Genomic DNA, 17,878 nt, shown 5'->3' with positions numbered 1-17,878 from the left:
TGGGGCAGAGGTGAGGAGAATGGGGTCAAACGCCCCCTCATCTTGGAGAAGACTAACATGGTTTAAATGTAGCAGAGAGACCCCTCTTCCACGAGAGTTCAGTCCAAGAACTGTAACTCACCTGACAGTGAGGAAAGGATTCAGGGCTTGCAAAGCATATAAAGCTTTCTACACAAATTTTTCCTCCTTTTTAACTTTGTTGAAACAATCAGACTTTTGACAAGTGTCACAAACTCTTCGAAATAAAGCAGTTGCTTTGTCTGCCCAGGCAAACACTTATATACAAAATTCACCATTTTAATAATGGTAACCCCTTTCAAAAATACACGTTATTTTTGAATGTTCTGAGAGTGATATAATTAATAACTAAATATAAGGTTATGTGCTTTTCTGAAGAGAAGTTCCACTGAAACAAACCTATTTCTTACTATTTAAATTTGCTTGCTTTCAGCTATGTTATGAGCCCAAAGTAAGGGCTGGACTGTGCACTGCTGCACTCTGCAAGAGTAGCACAGGAGGAAAGACCAATATCAGGCTCAGGAATCTGTAACTAGCATATGTGCTTCACCTGGGATGTTGCAGATGAAAAGCCAATATAACCCCAATTTCCTGCTGCAGTCTATCACCACTTGTAGCACCACTCCCATATAGTTGTGGGGAGGCAAATTCACACTGGGGACCACAACTGGCCACAGTTTCACTCTTAATTAACAAGAAAACAGATCTCCCCTTTTGTACTATGGGATTTGACTGTAAAATAAATCCAAACGAGTAGCAAAAAGCAAAACCTGCAAATTTTGCAAGCAACTACATATGAAAAATAATGAAACCATGTACAACGTTATGGTGCCCAACTGTACACACAGTTGCCATAATCGGCTATGCAAGTCAGATACATGCACAGTGAAATACCAGATCAGGAACTCACTATTTCTATTTATAAATACCTGAAATGCATCTGTACAATTTGGGCAATCATGCACAGAAAACTGGTCACAGCTATGCTTGCAGCACAAATGGACGAATCAGGTTTTCAGAAAATCAATATGCAGGAAAATAAAGCCTACGTTTCAGTGCGGAGTATGTTACTTGTGTGCAATTGTGGAGGGTCTTCCTCCTTTTTCAGGTAAAATTATGTTGTATGCTAAGATAATTTGCACACTAAATAATCTCATTATTTATGAATTTATATTTATAAATATAAATTAACATTTACAGGAAACAGAATGTACCTGCTAAACCTACAGACTAATAGCTCACTATTGATTCTATCTGGGAAAAAGTTAGTAACAGCAAACTTCATAGTTCTTGGATCAAAGGACAGCAAACATCTGTGTGCCAGTTTAGCATGAAGGCTCTATGAAGAAAGACAGATTCCTAATCATAAACTGCAGCCAAAAGGAGTTTTAACAACAAAACAACATTCAGGGCTATAATTTACTTCTGAATGCAGAGCAACATGCTGAATAATTTGATTAAATGTAGTTTTGGGGAGTTTATGTGAGGAATGTGGGTTGATTCAGTCTAGCACTATAATATAAAATGACAAAACCTAAGCCAGCTAGAATACATTTTTATGCTGTGTTCAGGGTTTAGTAAAGCCTTCAGGCGGCTGGCTAATGTTTAGCACAGCTTTACAAATCTTCACTGGTGTCTGCTCGGCCATTTTATTTCCCTTCTGTCGTATGGCAGGACCTGAAACATGTCTCAAAATATTGTATCATTATTAAACAGTGTCTGAGGAAAACAATAATTGTATGGCTAACATCTAAATTACTCGGCCTGAGAAACAATTACAGAATGCTGGTACCTAATAAAAATATTACAGGTTGAGAAAAAGTACTGACCTGCTCTGAAAAGTGCTCCAGCAGCATAATGCATGGCCAAGGCATGGACGAGCTGCCTGGCAGTGGTGAAGATGGGTCCTCGCTCAAACACAGAGAAGGAGAGCGGAGTGTGATCTGAGGCTATATACAGTTTTAACGAAGCGTGAATACTGACGAGCAGATTAACAGGTTGTATTGTCAATTTTCTTAACTTCACTGGCTTGACTAAAGCTCTTGCATGCTCTCTCACTTGTTCAGGCAGTATCTGGGTAGTATCTGAAATATTAACGGACTGCCAAGCAGCTTTGCTTTCTGGAAGGTATGTATCAAATAAAGTCTTAATGTAGTAAACAAAGGTGTCTTCCACATAAAGCCTAGCTGGTTTGAGCTCAAAGCTGAGGTCATTCACAAGAAACGTGAAATTCTCTTCCTCAGAAAAAGCAATGCAAAGTTTTATAAAGCAGTTTTCCTTATAGTTTTCCAAATCTTTGTTAGAAACAATGAGGTTGTTCACTCTGGACCACTGCATGGTCTCGTTTTTCTCTCCTTGGCACAGCAGGACTGCAAAATGGAAATTGGATTTGCTGTACAGCTGATTGTCCAGTTGCAAGTCTTCACAATACACTTGGAGACTATAAAACGGTGGGAGGCCTTCCCCAGTGTCTCGCTGGAACTCCTGCGACAGGGGTGTCAGGTAGCTGGTTGCTGGGGCCATGTGGAGGAAAACATTGTCTGCTGTGAGACGCAGAAGTTCAGACGACACCTTGTGATTTGTAATATCATCAAACACAGCAAGACTTAACTGACTGATAAACATTTTCAAGGACAGGCTCTGCTCTTGACTTCTAGACAGGAGGGAAAAGAAGTTTGTTACTTTACATCCTTTGAGTTCAGCTAGCATCTTGCTTTCTCAAAAAGCTAACAGGAGAGATGTTCTCTTTAATACATGGGGAACTCATTGTGCAAGTTCTATTAATGGGATCTGGCAGCCTTGATCACCACAGTGGGTACCACCCCGGAGATTTTCTAAGAAGTGGAATATTACAGATCTATGCCAGGTTTCTCTTTCTTTCTTATCAACAGGATAGTTTTGACAGGAATTCCCTATATACACAGTAATCCCCTATCAGATTTGCAGCATAGCCAAATATTAAAGTGGACAACAAATAACATTTTCTAATAATTCAACTACAGCCTCAGCTGTACAGCATTTTCTTGGAGCCACTACTGAAGGCTACTATTATGGATAATCCATTTCACTTTATCAAGGCAAAGTGCGCTCCAACTAAACCACCACAGCATTTTTATAGCGATGGCATTGAGGGCTTCCCCCCCTCCAGTGTTAACTGCTCTTTGCCAAGTTTAACTAGCAAGTGGGCTATTAAGTACTGCTGATGACCAATTTCTGAGGGATTAATACTTAATTATAGCTCAAATAAAAACAGTACAAGACATTCCACTCTAATTGTAACACCATTGCTGGAGGCCAGGCGTTCTGCATGCTAGAAATAGGTAGTGCAATAATCACAACTGAATGGAGTTGAGCTCCAGGCTGTGTGTGGTGCGTGGTGGAAGCAGGGGAAGTCTTCTAAGGAAGAACATTATAATCAGGTCCAGTTAATTACTGGATGTAAGACTTTTTCTGCAGTCCTTACACATCAAGCTTCCCATCAATTTTAGTGGGAGCTTGTATGATGAAAGATGGCAGGATCTGGCTAAATATATTTTAAACTTATGAACACACTCAAAATTAATTATGATTGAAAACAATTTTTTTAATGAACAACTCAGGACTTCTTTTTGTATCAGACATATAAAGTTTACCCTAAAGCAACAAGACTTTTGATGTTAGATTGTCTTTTTTTTTAAGCTGTGATATACAAAACACAACATGTGGTCTAAATATATGCCATGGAACATGCAGCAGTATTAAACAAAACAAACAGTTAAGACAAAGTCCATAAGTCAGTTAACACTTGGTAAGCAGCCTGACTTCTTGGGACTAGTCAGATATGCTTTTACCATATTTTTTATTCTTTATGTACCTGTTGAGGCTGATCTCGATGGGTTCCGCTCTTCCCTCTGGGGCCAAGGTTATAATTATTGTTCCACACTGATGGGCAATGTCCACATAAACATAGCCAAAGCCAGTTAAGAACACAATCTAGTGGAGAGAGGTAAACACATACAGAATGCTACTGAAACTCTTATTTTTAATCTGTCAAAATTTGAATTAATACTATTAATGCCTTCTGGTTGAGATCTTCTACTCAAATCACAATACTGCTCAGGAAAAAAAAAAAAAAGAAACAGATTTCAGTAGTTCAGAAAATAATAGCTCTGATATTTAAAATATTTCAGCCCTAGAGCTAGATGAAATTTGCACCTCATCCTTTGACTGAATACATTTTAATGAGAAACTACTCTTCCAGGAATAAGCAAGATATGCTGCGGGGGGGAGTAAAGAGTAAAGTGAAAATTTTAATTTGTGATTTTGGACTAAAGAGAAAGGCATACTCCTGGAGCTCTGCAAAATCCCACCTTCTTCTCTAGAAAATAAACCCTAAGTTAACATTATGCTGCTATGCTGTAGCTCAGAGCTGGTTAGATGAGTGGCTGATAGCACGATGCAAAACACATGACAGCAAAATTATAAAAACTAAGGCTAAAATATAAGTAATGTCGTGGATTCATGACAACTTGCTTAGCAACTCAACACTGAGCAAATTTTTAAGCCATCTACACCGGTTTTGTGTGAACACCTTCACATGCAAGATGCTGTCACAAAGAAATTCCACTGGAAAGTTTAAAACGTCTAAAAAGTCAGGAAAATGGGAACTTGACAACAGGCTTGTGTCTTGCTTGTACAATGTGCAAATGTTCATTCTGAACAAGTTGCCTTTAGGATTAAACAGTCTCATTTAAAACATGACATTGTTTTTGGAGCTTAATTGTGTGGTATCACCATGTAAGTTTTGTGTTTCCCCGAATATAAAAATTTAAGGTCTTTTTAGGTTTAGAAGACTCACAGCAGTCCTTGTTAGTACAAGCTAGATTCTCTTGTAGTCCCTACTATCAACACAATGATTTACTAGACTGTAATGAAAGAAACTATTATTTGATAGGAACATAAACTCAGGGAATATCACAAAGATAAAGGGCTAGCACAGGTGAAATAAACAGAGTTTGTCCTGAGCAGTATTTATTGCTGTTAACAAGTCACCAGAAGGAAAAGCAGTTGGAAATTCAGTAGGATCAGCACTTAAATTGTTTCTAACTTAAACTGTTACCTGTACATAATAACATTGTATAGATAATTGTTTCATTCATCAAATTACATCTTCTGAGAATTTTGAGAATTCGTCTGAGAATCACATGTAAAATAATTTAATTAACTGTCAACTTTAATCCTTTGCATATCTGAAAGTTATTTTCAATCCTGCATTATGGAATTGGTGAAAAAAGGACATTTACTGACTTTTCAGTGCAATCTCATTATTTTGTTAACTGTCATGGATCTTAAAGATTGGTCATTTTAATTCTAATCTCAGATAATTCTGGTGAGCAGAGATAAATACGTTAAGTTTTAGTAAATTGGTAACATTTTCTTCTACATATTAGTAACATATTCTAAGAGAAGAGTGAATAAGAAGTATCTGAGACTAGACAGAAAGAGCACAAATTACGTAGGATCACCTAAGTTCCAGTTATTTCACAATCTCAACCAAGTTGTATGTGAAGTCAAATCTAAAGCTATTAGCATATTCATTATTTATTTGTATTTATAGTTTTCTAAGAGAAAGACTGACTGAGAAATCCTGGGGAAACTCTACATGTAAACCCTAAAACTTCAGTAACAGAAGGCTACAATTTTTATTTGGAGAGTTCTTCAAGTAGACAATGATCCCCAAATGTTGTCTTAGCATCTAATTCCTTCTAGGAGCCAGATACTTATAAAGAACCCTGGTCTGGCATAACATTAATGACTGAAATTTGAAACCTCGCATTGCTTGACTGGCTTGCTGAATGAAACCGAACTACTTGCTATATAACATAACACTCAATAATCAAGAGCATTTTGTGATTGGTCCCCAGGGAAAACATCTGAAACTAGTATTTCTTTCAAAGAGCCAAGCAGTTTATGTTGATTCCATGTAAACTAATGACTTCAAAGATGGAAAAAATTCCCATCAAAAAGAATTACTCCAGTCAAGGAAGTTTTCATTTACCTCAAAACAGGAGAAAAATAACAGAAGAAAAAGCTTTTTTTTTTTTTTTTTTTTTTTTTTATAAAGACATACTTAGCTTCTGTGAGGACACGGAGAATGACAGTGATGATTCCTACAAGATGTAAAGATAAAAAAACCTGGGATAATGAAGTTACCAAATGGAAGGAGTTTCCTGGATCTTGTGTGATTCTTTGCTTCCAGGGACCAGAAATTTTCAGGACTGATTTTTCCAGGGAATGCCTTGACCTTGCCACATTGACCAAAATTAAGTGAAAAACTTCAGCTCTAGAAAGTGTGTATTTTCAATCTATGTTTAAAATCAGCCACTGATAGGGGTAAGCCATATTCTACAAATCCCACAGGAAGGGCCTTTGGAAGGAGAGTTTCCAAGGCTTAAATAAGAAAAACCAAACAAGGCCAACAGAAAGAATATGCACTTTGCAGAAGAACAATATGCTATGCAGGTCAAAAAGACAGAGATTTATGCTGTAAACTAGGAAATAGTTTATAGATTTACTTGAGTTCCTTGATTGTTGATGTCCACAACATCACTCCATTCATTTACTAATTTGTCAGAAGACATCACTTTCAGAAGAATGCTGGGTAACAAATCTCTTGTTTTGCAATCTGGATAGCTGGAGACTTGATGGTAAAGTTCATGATGAACTGAACATTCAGCTGGAATCTTTCTACAGTAAACTTCAAATTTTGGTGTATCTGCAATTTTATAAAATACATAAGATTAGGTCTCTCTAAAACCTGTATTAAATGAAAACCCACCTATGCTTACAAAAACTAAGTTTCTAAAATACACTGCCTGAAAAATTACTAACAAAGATATTACCTTTCTATTGGTTTGACTTGTATGTGTTTTTTTTCTTCTTCTCTTTATATTATTAAGATTTACATAAATTTCTTTTCACTGATCTTTATATTAACATACTATAGCTGGAATTTTGAAAATATGTTTTGTTTTAGTTACATTTGCCAATCTGAGTAGATTTACTTGTTCTATGGGATTGAACTGATGTCAACAGAATTTCACCATCTACTAGTTTCCTACTACCAAGTCACCTTGGCAGATGGAACCATGGAGACCCAAAAACCTGACCTCATGGTTAGTTTCAATAGCTTTCAGGCTTCAGTATGTTCCAGAGTTTCTCTCTTTGAGATAGACCTTCATGTAAGCATCAACTTCTTTTTTTAATGAGAACACATACTAAATTCATCTTTGTACTGGAAATACAGTAAAATTATTCATACTACAACAGCATATTGTTTCTGATTACTGCATACTACATACCTTTGAAATTCTCCTGTACAAGCAATGAAATGGAGCACCTGTTGTGGATAATTATACGAGGACTTGGATCTTCTGTAAGTGTTAGGTATGTCACACCAAGATGTTCTTGGTAAGTCAGCGTTATAGCTCTAAAACAGAAGAAGATTATTTGGATATGTAATTTTTTTTTTTGTTTTGGTTATGAACTTTGCAAGTGTTATTAATCTGGACAAATAAAAACATTCAGAACTACCATCTATAAGATTCTTTCTGATCGAGTTCCAATGCAATACTTACGCATTTAGGCAAGTACCTGTCTTCACTAAGCACTACATTTAAATGACCATGTAGAAATACCATTAAACGTAACAGTAAAGAAAAAATCATTTCATAGAGACTACTCACGAGTTAAATGGAGCATGTGTGTTTGCAAGATTAGAGCCCTTGCCAGCACAGATTTATATTAAATTAAAAACATCAGATTGTAAGCCCAAATTTTTAACATAAATCTTTAAAATTTTCCAGAAGAATTTGCACGCATACTTCTGTGATACTCATGAAAGATATTTTTAACAAATACATAAATCTGTAACTGACTACTCCCCTGGAATGATCCACAATGCTATTGCCCTTTCAAACATTGATGTTATAGATCATCACTACATAAATTTTCAAAATGAAAATGAATTAACTGTATACTACTCATTAGCTACTTGAATATAAAGTAGTATAAACACAAATTCTTTTTTTTGCACGTGCAAATTTATTGGCTATTTCTAAAAAAACTTCACCTCTTGGTGATTTTGAAATCCAAACACTCTCAAAATTTTATTAAGATCCTCTATAGCAGTCTCATAATTACAAGGAATTATTTCCTTGTTCTTCACATTTTTTTTTTTTTTAAATTGAAGTCTGTGTGGGAATCGTTAGCATCCACAATATCTCTTAGATTCTGCAGAGGAACCATATGAGGGATTGAATGATATCAAATACTTCAGGCAAGAGAAAGATTAGATGGATGATAATTTATACTGATGTAGTTTCTCTAATTTGAGCAGCTTGTTTCTTATTTATACCAATACAAGCATGTATAGATTTATGTATCAAATCTGAGAATTAAAACTGGGCATTGAGATGGAAGAAGCAAATGCATAGGCAGTGAAAGCCATGTGGCCTGGGAAGAGCAAAGATGCGTAGGGATGGGATCAGGAAAGCCAAAGCACTGATGGAACTGAACTTGGCAAGAGCTGCAAAGAATAACAAGAAGGAATTCTATAGGCACATTGGTCAGAGAAGAAAGGCCAGTGAGAGTGTACCCCCTCTGATGAGGGGGGTGAACTGGTAACAACAGACATGGCTTAGGTACTCAACAACTTCTTTGCCTCAGTCTTCACTGACAATCAGGCTTCCTACATCTCTCAAGTCCCTGAACCTCTAGGTGGGGACTGAGGGAGCACAGTCCTTCCTACTGCAAGCAATGACCAGGTTTGAGACCTCCTGATGAAACTAAACAAGTACAAGTCTATGGGGCCTGATGCCATGCTGTGAACACATGCTGAGACAGCTCGGGATGGTCAGCTTGGAGAAGAGAAGGCTCCGGGGAAATCTCACTGCAGCCCTTCAGTACTTAAAGAGGGCTTATAAAAAAGATGCAGAGTGACTTTTTACATGGCCAGATACTGATAGGACAAGGGTGAATGGTTTAAACTAAAAGAGGGGAGATTTAGACGAGATGTTAGGAGGAAATTCTTCACTCAGAGGGTAGTGAGGTACTGGAACAGGTTGCCCATAGAAGCAACCTGTTCCATCCAACCAGGGATGGATGCCCCATCCCTGGAAGTGTTCAAGGACAAGTTGAAGGGGGCCCTGGGCAACCTGATCTAGTGGGTGACATCCCTGCCCATGGCAGCCGGATAGGAGTTAGATGGGCTTTAAGGTCCCTTCCAACCCAATCCATTCTATGCTGATTCTATGGTCCGATATGTAATAGGACTTCTATTTTTAACTAACTGGATGCATTTGTTTGGAAGCAGAATGCATATTTAAATATTTCAAGCTTTAAAACTTGGAAATCTCTCCCTGTTATACTCTTAAAATAGTTTCTCCCCTGTATCACTTTTCCTGTTTTTCTCTTATTATGCTTACTAAAATGTATTTTTACCTTCTATAATCAAAAACTACATTTTTGTATTGTATTACTACACATTGTCCCTCAAGTTTTAAATTGTTACAAAAAAATAGAAAAGACCATAATCTCAAACATAAACTTTCCATTCTCTTACTTTGTATGCATAGATAAATAGCAGCCCATACATCATAAAAATCATACAACTTGTACATGACCAAAACATTAAACCATTTATAATAAAAACAGCAAAACCATCAAAAGATAACAATTTTTAAATTAAAGTAAGACTTGCCTTTACATATGGGTGGCACGTGTTAATCTGACTTTTGAGTTAATCTCTTATGATTTGTTATTAGCCGAGGCTTTATAACAACAAGGGAAGTTCACTATTCATGACTGTTCAGTGTCTACGTTCATCAAACTGTACCTGGTACAAAATCCACTTTCACTACGAACCCCTATGGGCACTGCCACGCTCTGTCTTGGAAACTCCTGTTTAATTACAGCTGGTAGACTCCAGAACTCAGAACTGCCAGCACAGCCACCTGGACTGAAACTCAGCAGCATGCGTTTTTGAGTAGGTGGCGTCCCTGAAGTTAATGGACTGGCGTCCGACATCAGGTCCCAGCACGGCACAGAAGTCAGGGTTTCAGTGGGTGGTGCCCCAGCCGGACTGACGCTGAACACAGTGCTGTCTGGTGAGTGGAATTCCTGGAAAGAAAAGAGATGGTAGTAGGGGGACATGCTGGCTCATAACGGGACTTTTATACACACTGATATTGCACAGAACAGTTGTAGGTAGCCAATTGGCCACAACTAACTATAAGCTGCACTGAGTCTAATGCATTAAAAGATATTTGGCCAAAATCTGTCTCCAGTTATACTTAAGCAGTTCACTGAACACAGTTATCTACAGCCCACTCTCAGTTGCACAAAATAACTCTACCAAAAGCAACAGTTACATCACTGTAAAATAACTGTGAGAAGAAAATCCATTGATAGATATAAAACTTGTAATGGATTTTAGCCTCAGCATTCTTCCAATTCCCCTTAAATTCCCCATAAGACTACCACAAAATGCACAATGCACAAATTTAGATGCTGATGTAAAGAAAACTAATGCAGAAGTAAAACAATACAGAAATAGGGAACTTTAAAAATACGTATATCTGCCAAATCCTTTAGCAAGTTTGACTCTGAGAATTTTTTCCACATATTTTACAATAAATGTAATCTTCAATAAATATATATAAATGGTTGATTAAAATATATTGACCATGCATACATTTTGGTTCCTGTAAGCTAGTTCTTAAATATACTGTGAGATTATTAGAAAACTGATATTCACGATTTGATGCAGTTCACTGAAATACATAAACTTTGGGCACGTCTCTAGTTCTGCAGCTTTGTTCAGATAACTGGAATCTTCCCAAAAGGATAACAAAAACTTTTCAGCCTGCCAGGCCAATATACCTCTTTTACACGCAAACTCAGTAAAAATTCTCAGAACAATTTCAACAGCTACTACGGATTATGCTGCCTATTTTACAGAAATGGCCATTAGTGTTTGAACAGATGGAGAACAGGCAGAACTAATTCTGCAACGTGCAAGAATCTCCTGCTTTGCACAGATTATGATCACAGTTAATTACTGCACTTGAATTTGCCTAGGATTCTGTATTTTAAACTGAAGCGATATACCATAAGCTAGCACTATTATGCCTAATGATTTCTGTTCAAGTTCTGATATATGCAGTTAAATATAAATGCCCCTGTAGAGCACATGACAAACAAAAACAGTATTTACTTTACCTCTTCTCCTGAGTATGGTTTGGAAATACAAAGCTGTGGCCGATAATAGATTTGGTATGATGTATCATTGATTATTGTTGTCTTATCTTCTATCTGTAGAATTTGTATGCCTTGTTGAACCATAGAAGAAATGCAGAACTGACACAACTGTAAGGTAAAAATAATGAAGATGATCAGATCACACGTAAAAGCATGAAATATTGAAATACACTGACAGAACTGCCCTTTAAGACTAAACTCATTTAAGACATAACTCTGGAAGTCCTTTCTACATTCATGTACGTTTTAACTGAAGCCATATCACATACTTCTGAAATTGCATCTGTCAACGTTTTTCAAACAAGATTGAGAAATCATTAATTCTTTTTCCAGGAAGTCTTGTATCTTGATGAGCTGGACAGAATGTTTCTGACTATCGAATGCTTTAAATTATTCTTCATACACTGTTTATATTCTTGTTATGTTTTACATGTATTAACATAATTAGGGAAGAGTTTTTATGCTACATACATTTGATTGTTTTCATCTGCTGTATGATTTTTTATTAAAGTTATATGATTTTCTCCTAACCTTTTGATGACCTGGAAAAGCACCAAGTTTTATTTCAGCTTCAACAAAACCTTCTTCGTCCAGTGTTACCACTTCCCCATTCTCAGCATCCTTCCATTTCGGGGAGGTCACATTATGGACCAGTTTGATTGCGACTGATTTGTGCACAGTATTAGTATTTGCCCAGTATATTCCAAGCTGAAAAGCTTCCTGTAAGTGAAAAATGACCAGTTATCACTTGTTGATAATTCAATACATTTCTACTACAGTTAAATATAGTTTCCAGTATGTGGCCAGTCTCATTTCCTGCCTTTCTCCCTCTGATTCTTTCTACACTGTACAAGGAAAGATGAAACCACAATGTGTATAAGGGACTGATCCAGACAGTGGAATCAAGACTTCAGGCTACACTGAGATGTGTTAATAGGCAGACCTTTTGTTTATTAACACACATTCATGGTGAAAAAGAAGGACAGCAAAATAAACAGGAAGTATCAAATTGTCCAACTTGGAATTGACAAATTGTTCTGTTAAATTATTTTAATCCCTTCAAAAATAAACAATACTAGGGTTGTAATAAAAAAAACAAAAACACATGCATGATGAAGCTAAGGTATGTGAGAAGATCCATTAGACAAAACTCTGTTTTCATGATGTCAGGCATCCTAAAGAACTGTCCCCATTTGTAATTCATCCTGTCTTGCTGTCAAGACTGATCCACTGCTATCAAGTATGGCATTGTGACCCACTCTTAGTCAGCATGGCAAATTTCTGTTGTTATTTCTACTTCTGATCATACGAGTAACAGACATAGTGACTGGAAGGTGGGAATCATCTGGATTAATAAGCATGTTCAGAACCAGGATATTAAGCAGAACTGCACCTCTTAAATGGGAGTTACCTCGAAGTTGGGGGGTATAATTACTTTCCCAGTAGGTACTTGAAGCACTATCTTTTCTCCTTCAAACAGCCAGAGGTCCCACTTGGACTGATTGATTAGCAAAGCCCAGGGTAGGAGTTCTATCAGCAGAGTTTTAACACATGGTTTCCACACTGACAGCTTTACCCGCATTGGACTGTCCCATTGGGAGAGTTGTTCATTGCTGTTCAAAAACAAATAAACGAAACGATAAAGTCAAGGAATAAATTACAAATTCAAGATTACAAATGACATGCACTCATTTTCATAATTTGCAAGGCTTTACCTTTTTTTTGAAACAGAAAAACAGTCTCCTCTTATCATTCTGGAACATACTGAGATGGTTTCAGACAGAGCTAGCTGCTTGTAGGTTATAAAGACATATTTTAAACTGCACAAACTCAGCCTAAATTTGATCAATTAAAGAAATGCCTTAGAAATAGAATTACTGCTGTCCTCCAGAATGAAACCTGTGACTTCTGTAGCCATAAAATCAAATTTCAATTTTATTTTTCTTTGTGAAACCCGTTCTCCCCTGTTTCCCTGCTGAAACACAGCTGCTGAATACACAGCCTCTACAGCTGCAGTAAAAAAAAAGTTGTATTCACAAAAATATAGTTTCATTTCTTTAATCCTTGGACTGATGCAATCTTCTCAGTGTAATCAAGGGTAGCCCCTAGGCTAACCTAAAGCTTTTCCTGCCTGCAACCCATTCTGCAGCTTACATACAGGAATCATATAATTACTGAAAACATATTCAATGTTGATCCCCTATAGTCTTCTTGAACTTGATTTCACAAAGTTGACTACACAAACATGCACCATGCAGAGCTTTTTGTAACAAATAAAATGTTGTAAATAGTATTTCTGGGGTGCTTTTCTGGGAATGGTGGGGTGGCTAAAGAAGACTGGAAATTTTTTTGTCATGCTTCCAAACTGATCAAAACTACAGCTAGTTCAGAAAATACTGTTGCTTAAAAATACATTTGGAATAATCTAATGAAAAATAAAATGCATTAAGCTTGAGCTTTTATGAAACTTACAGTATAGAGTGAAAAATAAAATGTACATGGCATCAACAACTCTTATTAGTACACATAGCTTTACCAGACCACACACAACAAATTTGAGATCACTGAGATTAGTTTTAATTAACAAGAAATCCAATTCAAGCTATGACATATTCTCAGTTGACCTAACTGTGCAAAGGACATAGGTTGACCTATTAAGGTGAGTGCATTAAAGGTTCATTAAGGGTCTTGACAATCCTTACCTTAAGTAAGGAAAATTGTTCAGATGCATAGAGTTTATCCTTGCTCAAGACTCAAAACACTAGTTATTGAGTTGCACTATTAGGTCATTTGCTTGGAATTTCATTAACAAAGTTTTGTAGGAAAATCAGGTATCAATCAGTTTCATGAAGAACTAACCTAGAAATGGGTCAGACCAAAGATCCATCCAGCCTACTATCCCTACAGCAATGACTCTGACATTGGTCAGTAACAGATGTCTACAAAACTGTGAAAAGACAGCTGGCATATTCTGATGCTCTGCCAGTACATTCTCCCAGCCTCCAACAATCTGTGATTGAGGGAGTTATTCAGCAGTAAGTGATACCTTTGTGCTTAATCATATGGATGGCAAAGTTAGTCAGCTTCCTAGATGCTTTACTTCAACTAACAATTGTATCTTTTAAAAGACCATTTTTTATTTGAAAAAACAATGCAACAACCACGAAGAAGGTTTAGCAAAGAATTACCTGTCTGAATCCTTCCTGTTATATGGCCACGCAGGCTGGTGAGGATTAGCAGTGCCATAAAACTCAGAGAGGATCTGGTTGACATTGCCACCTGGATGGGATTTAGTTGCTATCTGTTTAATAAGTGTGGTTGAGATAGGGACTGCACACTCTGATGGATCATCTTCCTCCCTGTCATTGAAAACAGCTTCAATCACTTACAGAACAAGATCAAGTACTGGTAGCACTAACATTTTCTTTAATGAAGCTTTCCAAGCATATTCTGCAACAGAAACATTCTCAAGGTAACTGTGGATGAATCAAAGCTATGATGTTTAATATGGTACTGAGCATCTACAGACATGCATGAATTTGTTATGATACTGTAATGACCTTTTGTGTCTGAGACCCCGGGAACTTAAGAATATTCTCAAAGAACAGTTCAAGAGAAGTTAGGAATTTACTTTTCAAAACACAAAAACATGCATGGTTTAAGCAAACAAATGCCAACATACTTAAGATAGTGATACTAAATTTAATTTTTCCTATCATATAATTTCAGACGACTTATGATAGTTTTGTTGCACCTCCTCTGCATATACTGTACTCTTCAAAATACTGCACCAGAAGTTAAAGTGTAATTGATTTCTTCTTTTCTATACAAATGAACCATTTTAAAAGAAAGTGAATGTTATACCTAGCTTGAAATGTCAGGTGGTGAGTAAGATCAGGTTCTATATTTTGCAGTGCTTTCTCTTGTCCTTTCCCTGGAACCACCTGTGTTTCATTCAATCCCAGACTTCTTTTTTCTAAATGTATGATAATAGGGTCTGGAAGATGGCTCCTTACAATGAAAAGAGGGCTGAAAACAATCTACAAAAAGAAAAAAATATACCAATTTCATGCTGATTTTATTTCAGGATTACAACTGTTGAAACAAGCTATTGAGAAATCTTTCTGCCCTTAATTTATTATATGGCATATAAGATGGAAACATTTAGATTTCAGAGGCATTAAATGTACTTACTATTCGTTGTTGCACATGAGAGTTGGGCTCTAAAGTCAAAACTGTGCACCACACATATGTAATTGAACTCTTTGAGGATGGTACCTGTATGCAGACAGATCAGCATTACGCCAAAATTATTTCAAGCTGGTAATACTGAACATTTCATCATTTCAAACAGAACGTTGTAAGCTTCCCAGTTCTCACAGACATTTTTAATATTATATTCTAAATATCTATTTCTAGACATACCTGAATGACAGTGCTGTGTTCTGTATCTTTAGAGCTTAGACATACATCTCGAGACCAGTCTTCATCTCCTGTAGCCTTCACACTCAGCTCAGTGAGCTCATTGTCTTCTAGGACAAACGAAGGCAACTTCTGCTTGGCTGCAAGGCAGTTGGTGTGTTCTTTTATGACTGCCTGTCCATCCTGACTAATGTAATGCTGAACCACCTTCAGTTCAATACTTTCTGAAAGGTAACTACAGACTGTCTGTCTTCCGCAGATTAGGATCTAAAACACACAGAAATATGCAGGTCATATATAAACAATTGCAAAAAGGAAAGGTCAAAATTGAATTATAGAGTGAAAACCTGTACAAGAATACTCTATCTTAGCATTCTGATTTTGTTAGATTTTCCCAAGTACTGCTAAAGGCAGTGAATGGTAAAACGTTATTTTTATTGGCCAAATGTATGTGCAGTTTCACAGAAACCTAGGCATTAGGAATCTCGAAGTACTGCTAAAGCAATATCTGGGTTTGAAAGACACATGCAACATATCCACTTTCATTCCTACTGAATGCAGCCTATGGCTGACATAATTCTGGTTCTGATTTTAAGAATACTCTGATGGTCTCTGAATACTACACCCTTTTTGGGTAGACACAATGATGTACTTCAGAAGGAAGGTTTCCACTCACACCTCATATTCTCATCACAATCCACAGATCCAGACCTTTCAATAGGTTTGCTGTTTCAAAGCTTATAATTCCACTAAATGGCTGTGCCATATTTCCGTATTTAAGTGCATCCACCTAGAAAATGACCATATAGACTCACAAGTTGTTGCTGTCTATAGTACATGAATTATTTCTCATAAAACATATATCTGACTTTTTCTAAGGTGTACCAAGAAACAGTATTCTGTGTATATCCCTATTACAACTACCTTCATTTGCTTTTCACTAATGAGGCTATGCACCATAGCTACAACCTAACAAGGAAAGTCTCAGCAGGGCTTTCAGCAAAGCCAGGAACTGTTCTTGCCTGATCAGCTATATTTCTTTGCACAACATGAGGCACTCTGCCATATCCATGAGCTAAACATGTTATGTCCACCCCATGTTTTGGCTCCTGCCAATGCTGGCAGAATGACTGCAGTGTTATTACAGATCTCTATACAATGATTGTATGTGAAAAATTACATTTTCAAATGTTAACTTGGTCCTTACTCTTTTAATAATAAAAAGACCTGAATTACACCCTGGAATAAAAAAAGAACAGTTTCTTAACTAACTAAAGTTCTTCTGCTCAAGAGCTTAACACATCTAAGAAATTGTGGAAGTTACCACTGTCAGGATTTAGTAACCATGCAAAGGCAGGTTTATGGAAACATGCATGTAAAATATGTGGTGATAACAGCTTTTATATGTTAAGATCCACACCATAGTGAATTCTTACAGAAGAGTTGTAAAAACTCCTTTAATGAGACCAGAATACTGTTATAATTGCTTTTTTGCAGGTCCCACTAGGAAAGGAATAATAAGGCGACTTATTCATGAATAAACAATGGTTTAAGTCACTCAGATTAAGTTATTTTTTCCAAGTAGGATCAAATACTTACTTGTTTTTGTACTCCACTGAGCTGCTGAACCTTGATAATAAGTGATGCCGTTCGGCCCTTGTACTGAATAGTACGAATAAAGGTCCCTGTATTGTCCACACTGAATGGCTCAGACCACCGCCAGTTTCCCCAGCCTTCGATACAGATGTGTAACAGCTGGAAAGAAAACAATTACTACTTCAATACATAAGCACCCTTGCAGTAGGATAGGAATTCCCATGATAGGGAAATATTCTTGTTTTTAAAACTCAGTAATGCTAAGCACACCAATTCTCTGAATGATTCACTTATTCTGTGATTTCAGATACAAACAGAAGAATGAACAATACCGTAAGATGGCTCTGCATCATGCATTCCTACAAATTACCTGTTTAAATTCTTTGTTTATGGATGGAAAAAATCCTGTACACAACTGTTCAAAAATGTTATGTAGACTAGAGAGCAACAGGAAATAAGATGGTTTCTTTACTGCCCTTAAAATTGGTCTAGAAATCCACCCTCTTTATTACCAGCAAGGTGATTTGGAAAGCAGGTCAGACTT

General features: G+C 36.8%; 1 protein-coding gene across 4 annotated transcripts in view; it reads right to left on the bottom strand.

Annotated features, from left to right (window-relative positions):
- The window catches only part of VPS13B (vacuolar protein sorting 13 homolog B), a 460,107-nt gene that overhangs the window by 23,403 nt on the left and 418,826 nt on the right, over positions 1 to 17,878 (bottom strand). For all 4 annotated transcript variants that reach the window (XM_082753129.1, XM_082753131.1, XM_082753130.1 and 1 more), the window contains exons 44-56: positions 17,338 to 17,493; positions 15,742 to 16,005; positions 15,511 to 15,594; positions 15,181 to 15,356; positions 14,505 to 14,675; positions 12,728 to 12,929; positions 11,848 to 12,036; positions 11,278 to 11,424; positions 9,893 to 10,176; positions 7,359 to 7,486; positions 6,573 to 6,772; positions 3,872 to 3,990; positions 1,848 to 2,671 (exon numbers count right to left, since the gene is read on the bottom strand). In XM_082753129.1, the coding sequence (XP_082609255.1) occupies positions 1,848 to 2,671; positions 3,872 to 3,990; positions 6,573 to 6,772; positions 7,359 to 7,486; positions 9,893 to 10,176; positions 11,278 to 11,424; positions 11,848 to 12,036; positions 12,728 to 12,929; positions 14,505 to 14,675; positions 15,181 to 15,356; positions 15,511 to 15,594; positions 15,742 to 16,005; positions 17,338 to 17,493 (2,944 nt within the window). The remainder of the gene's footprint in view (positions 1 to 1,847; positions 2,672 to 3,871; positions 3,991 to 6,572; positions 6,773 to 7,358; positions 7,487 to 9,892; positions 10,177 to 11,277; positions 11,425 to 11,847; positions 12,037 to 12,727; positions 12,930 to 14,504; positions 14,676 to 15,180; positions 15,357 to 15,510; positions 15,595 to 15,741; positions 16,006 to 17,337; positions 17,494 to 17,878) is intronic.

The sequence above is a fragment of the Aythya marila genome, assembly GCF_965140915.1.
Source record: "Aythya marila genome assembly, chromosome: 2".
NCBI classification, from domain to species: domain Eukaryota; kingdom Metazoa; phylum Chordata; class Aves; order Anseriformes; family Anatidae; genus Aythya; species Aythya marila.
The sequence above is the reverse complement of the archived record's forward strand: the minus strand, read 5'-3'. Positions and strand labels throughout refer to the sequence as shown.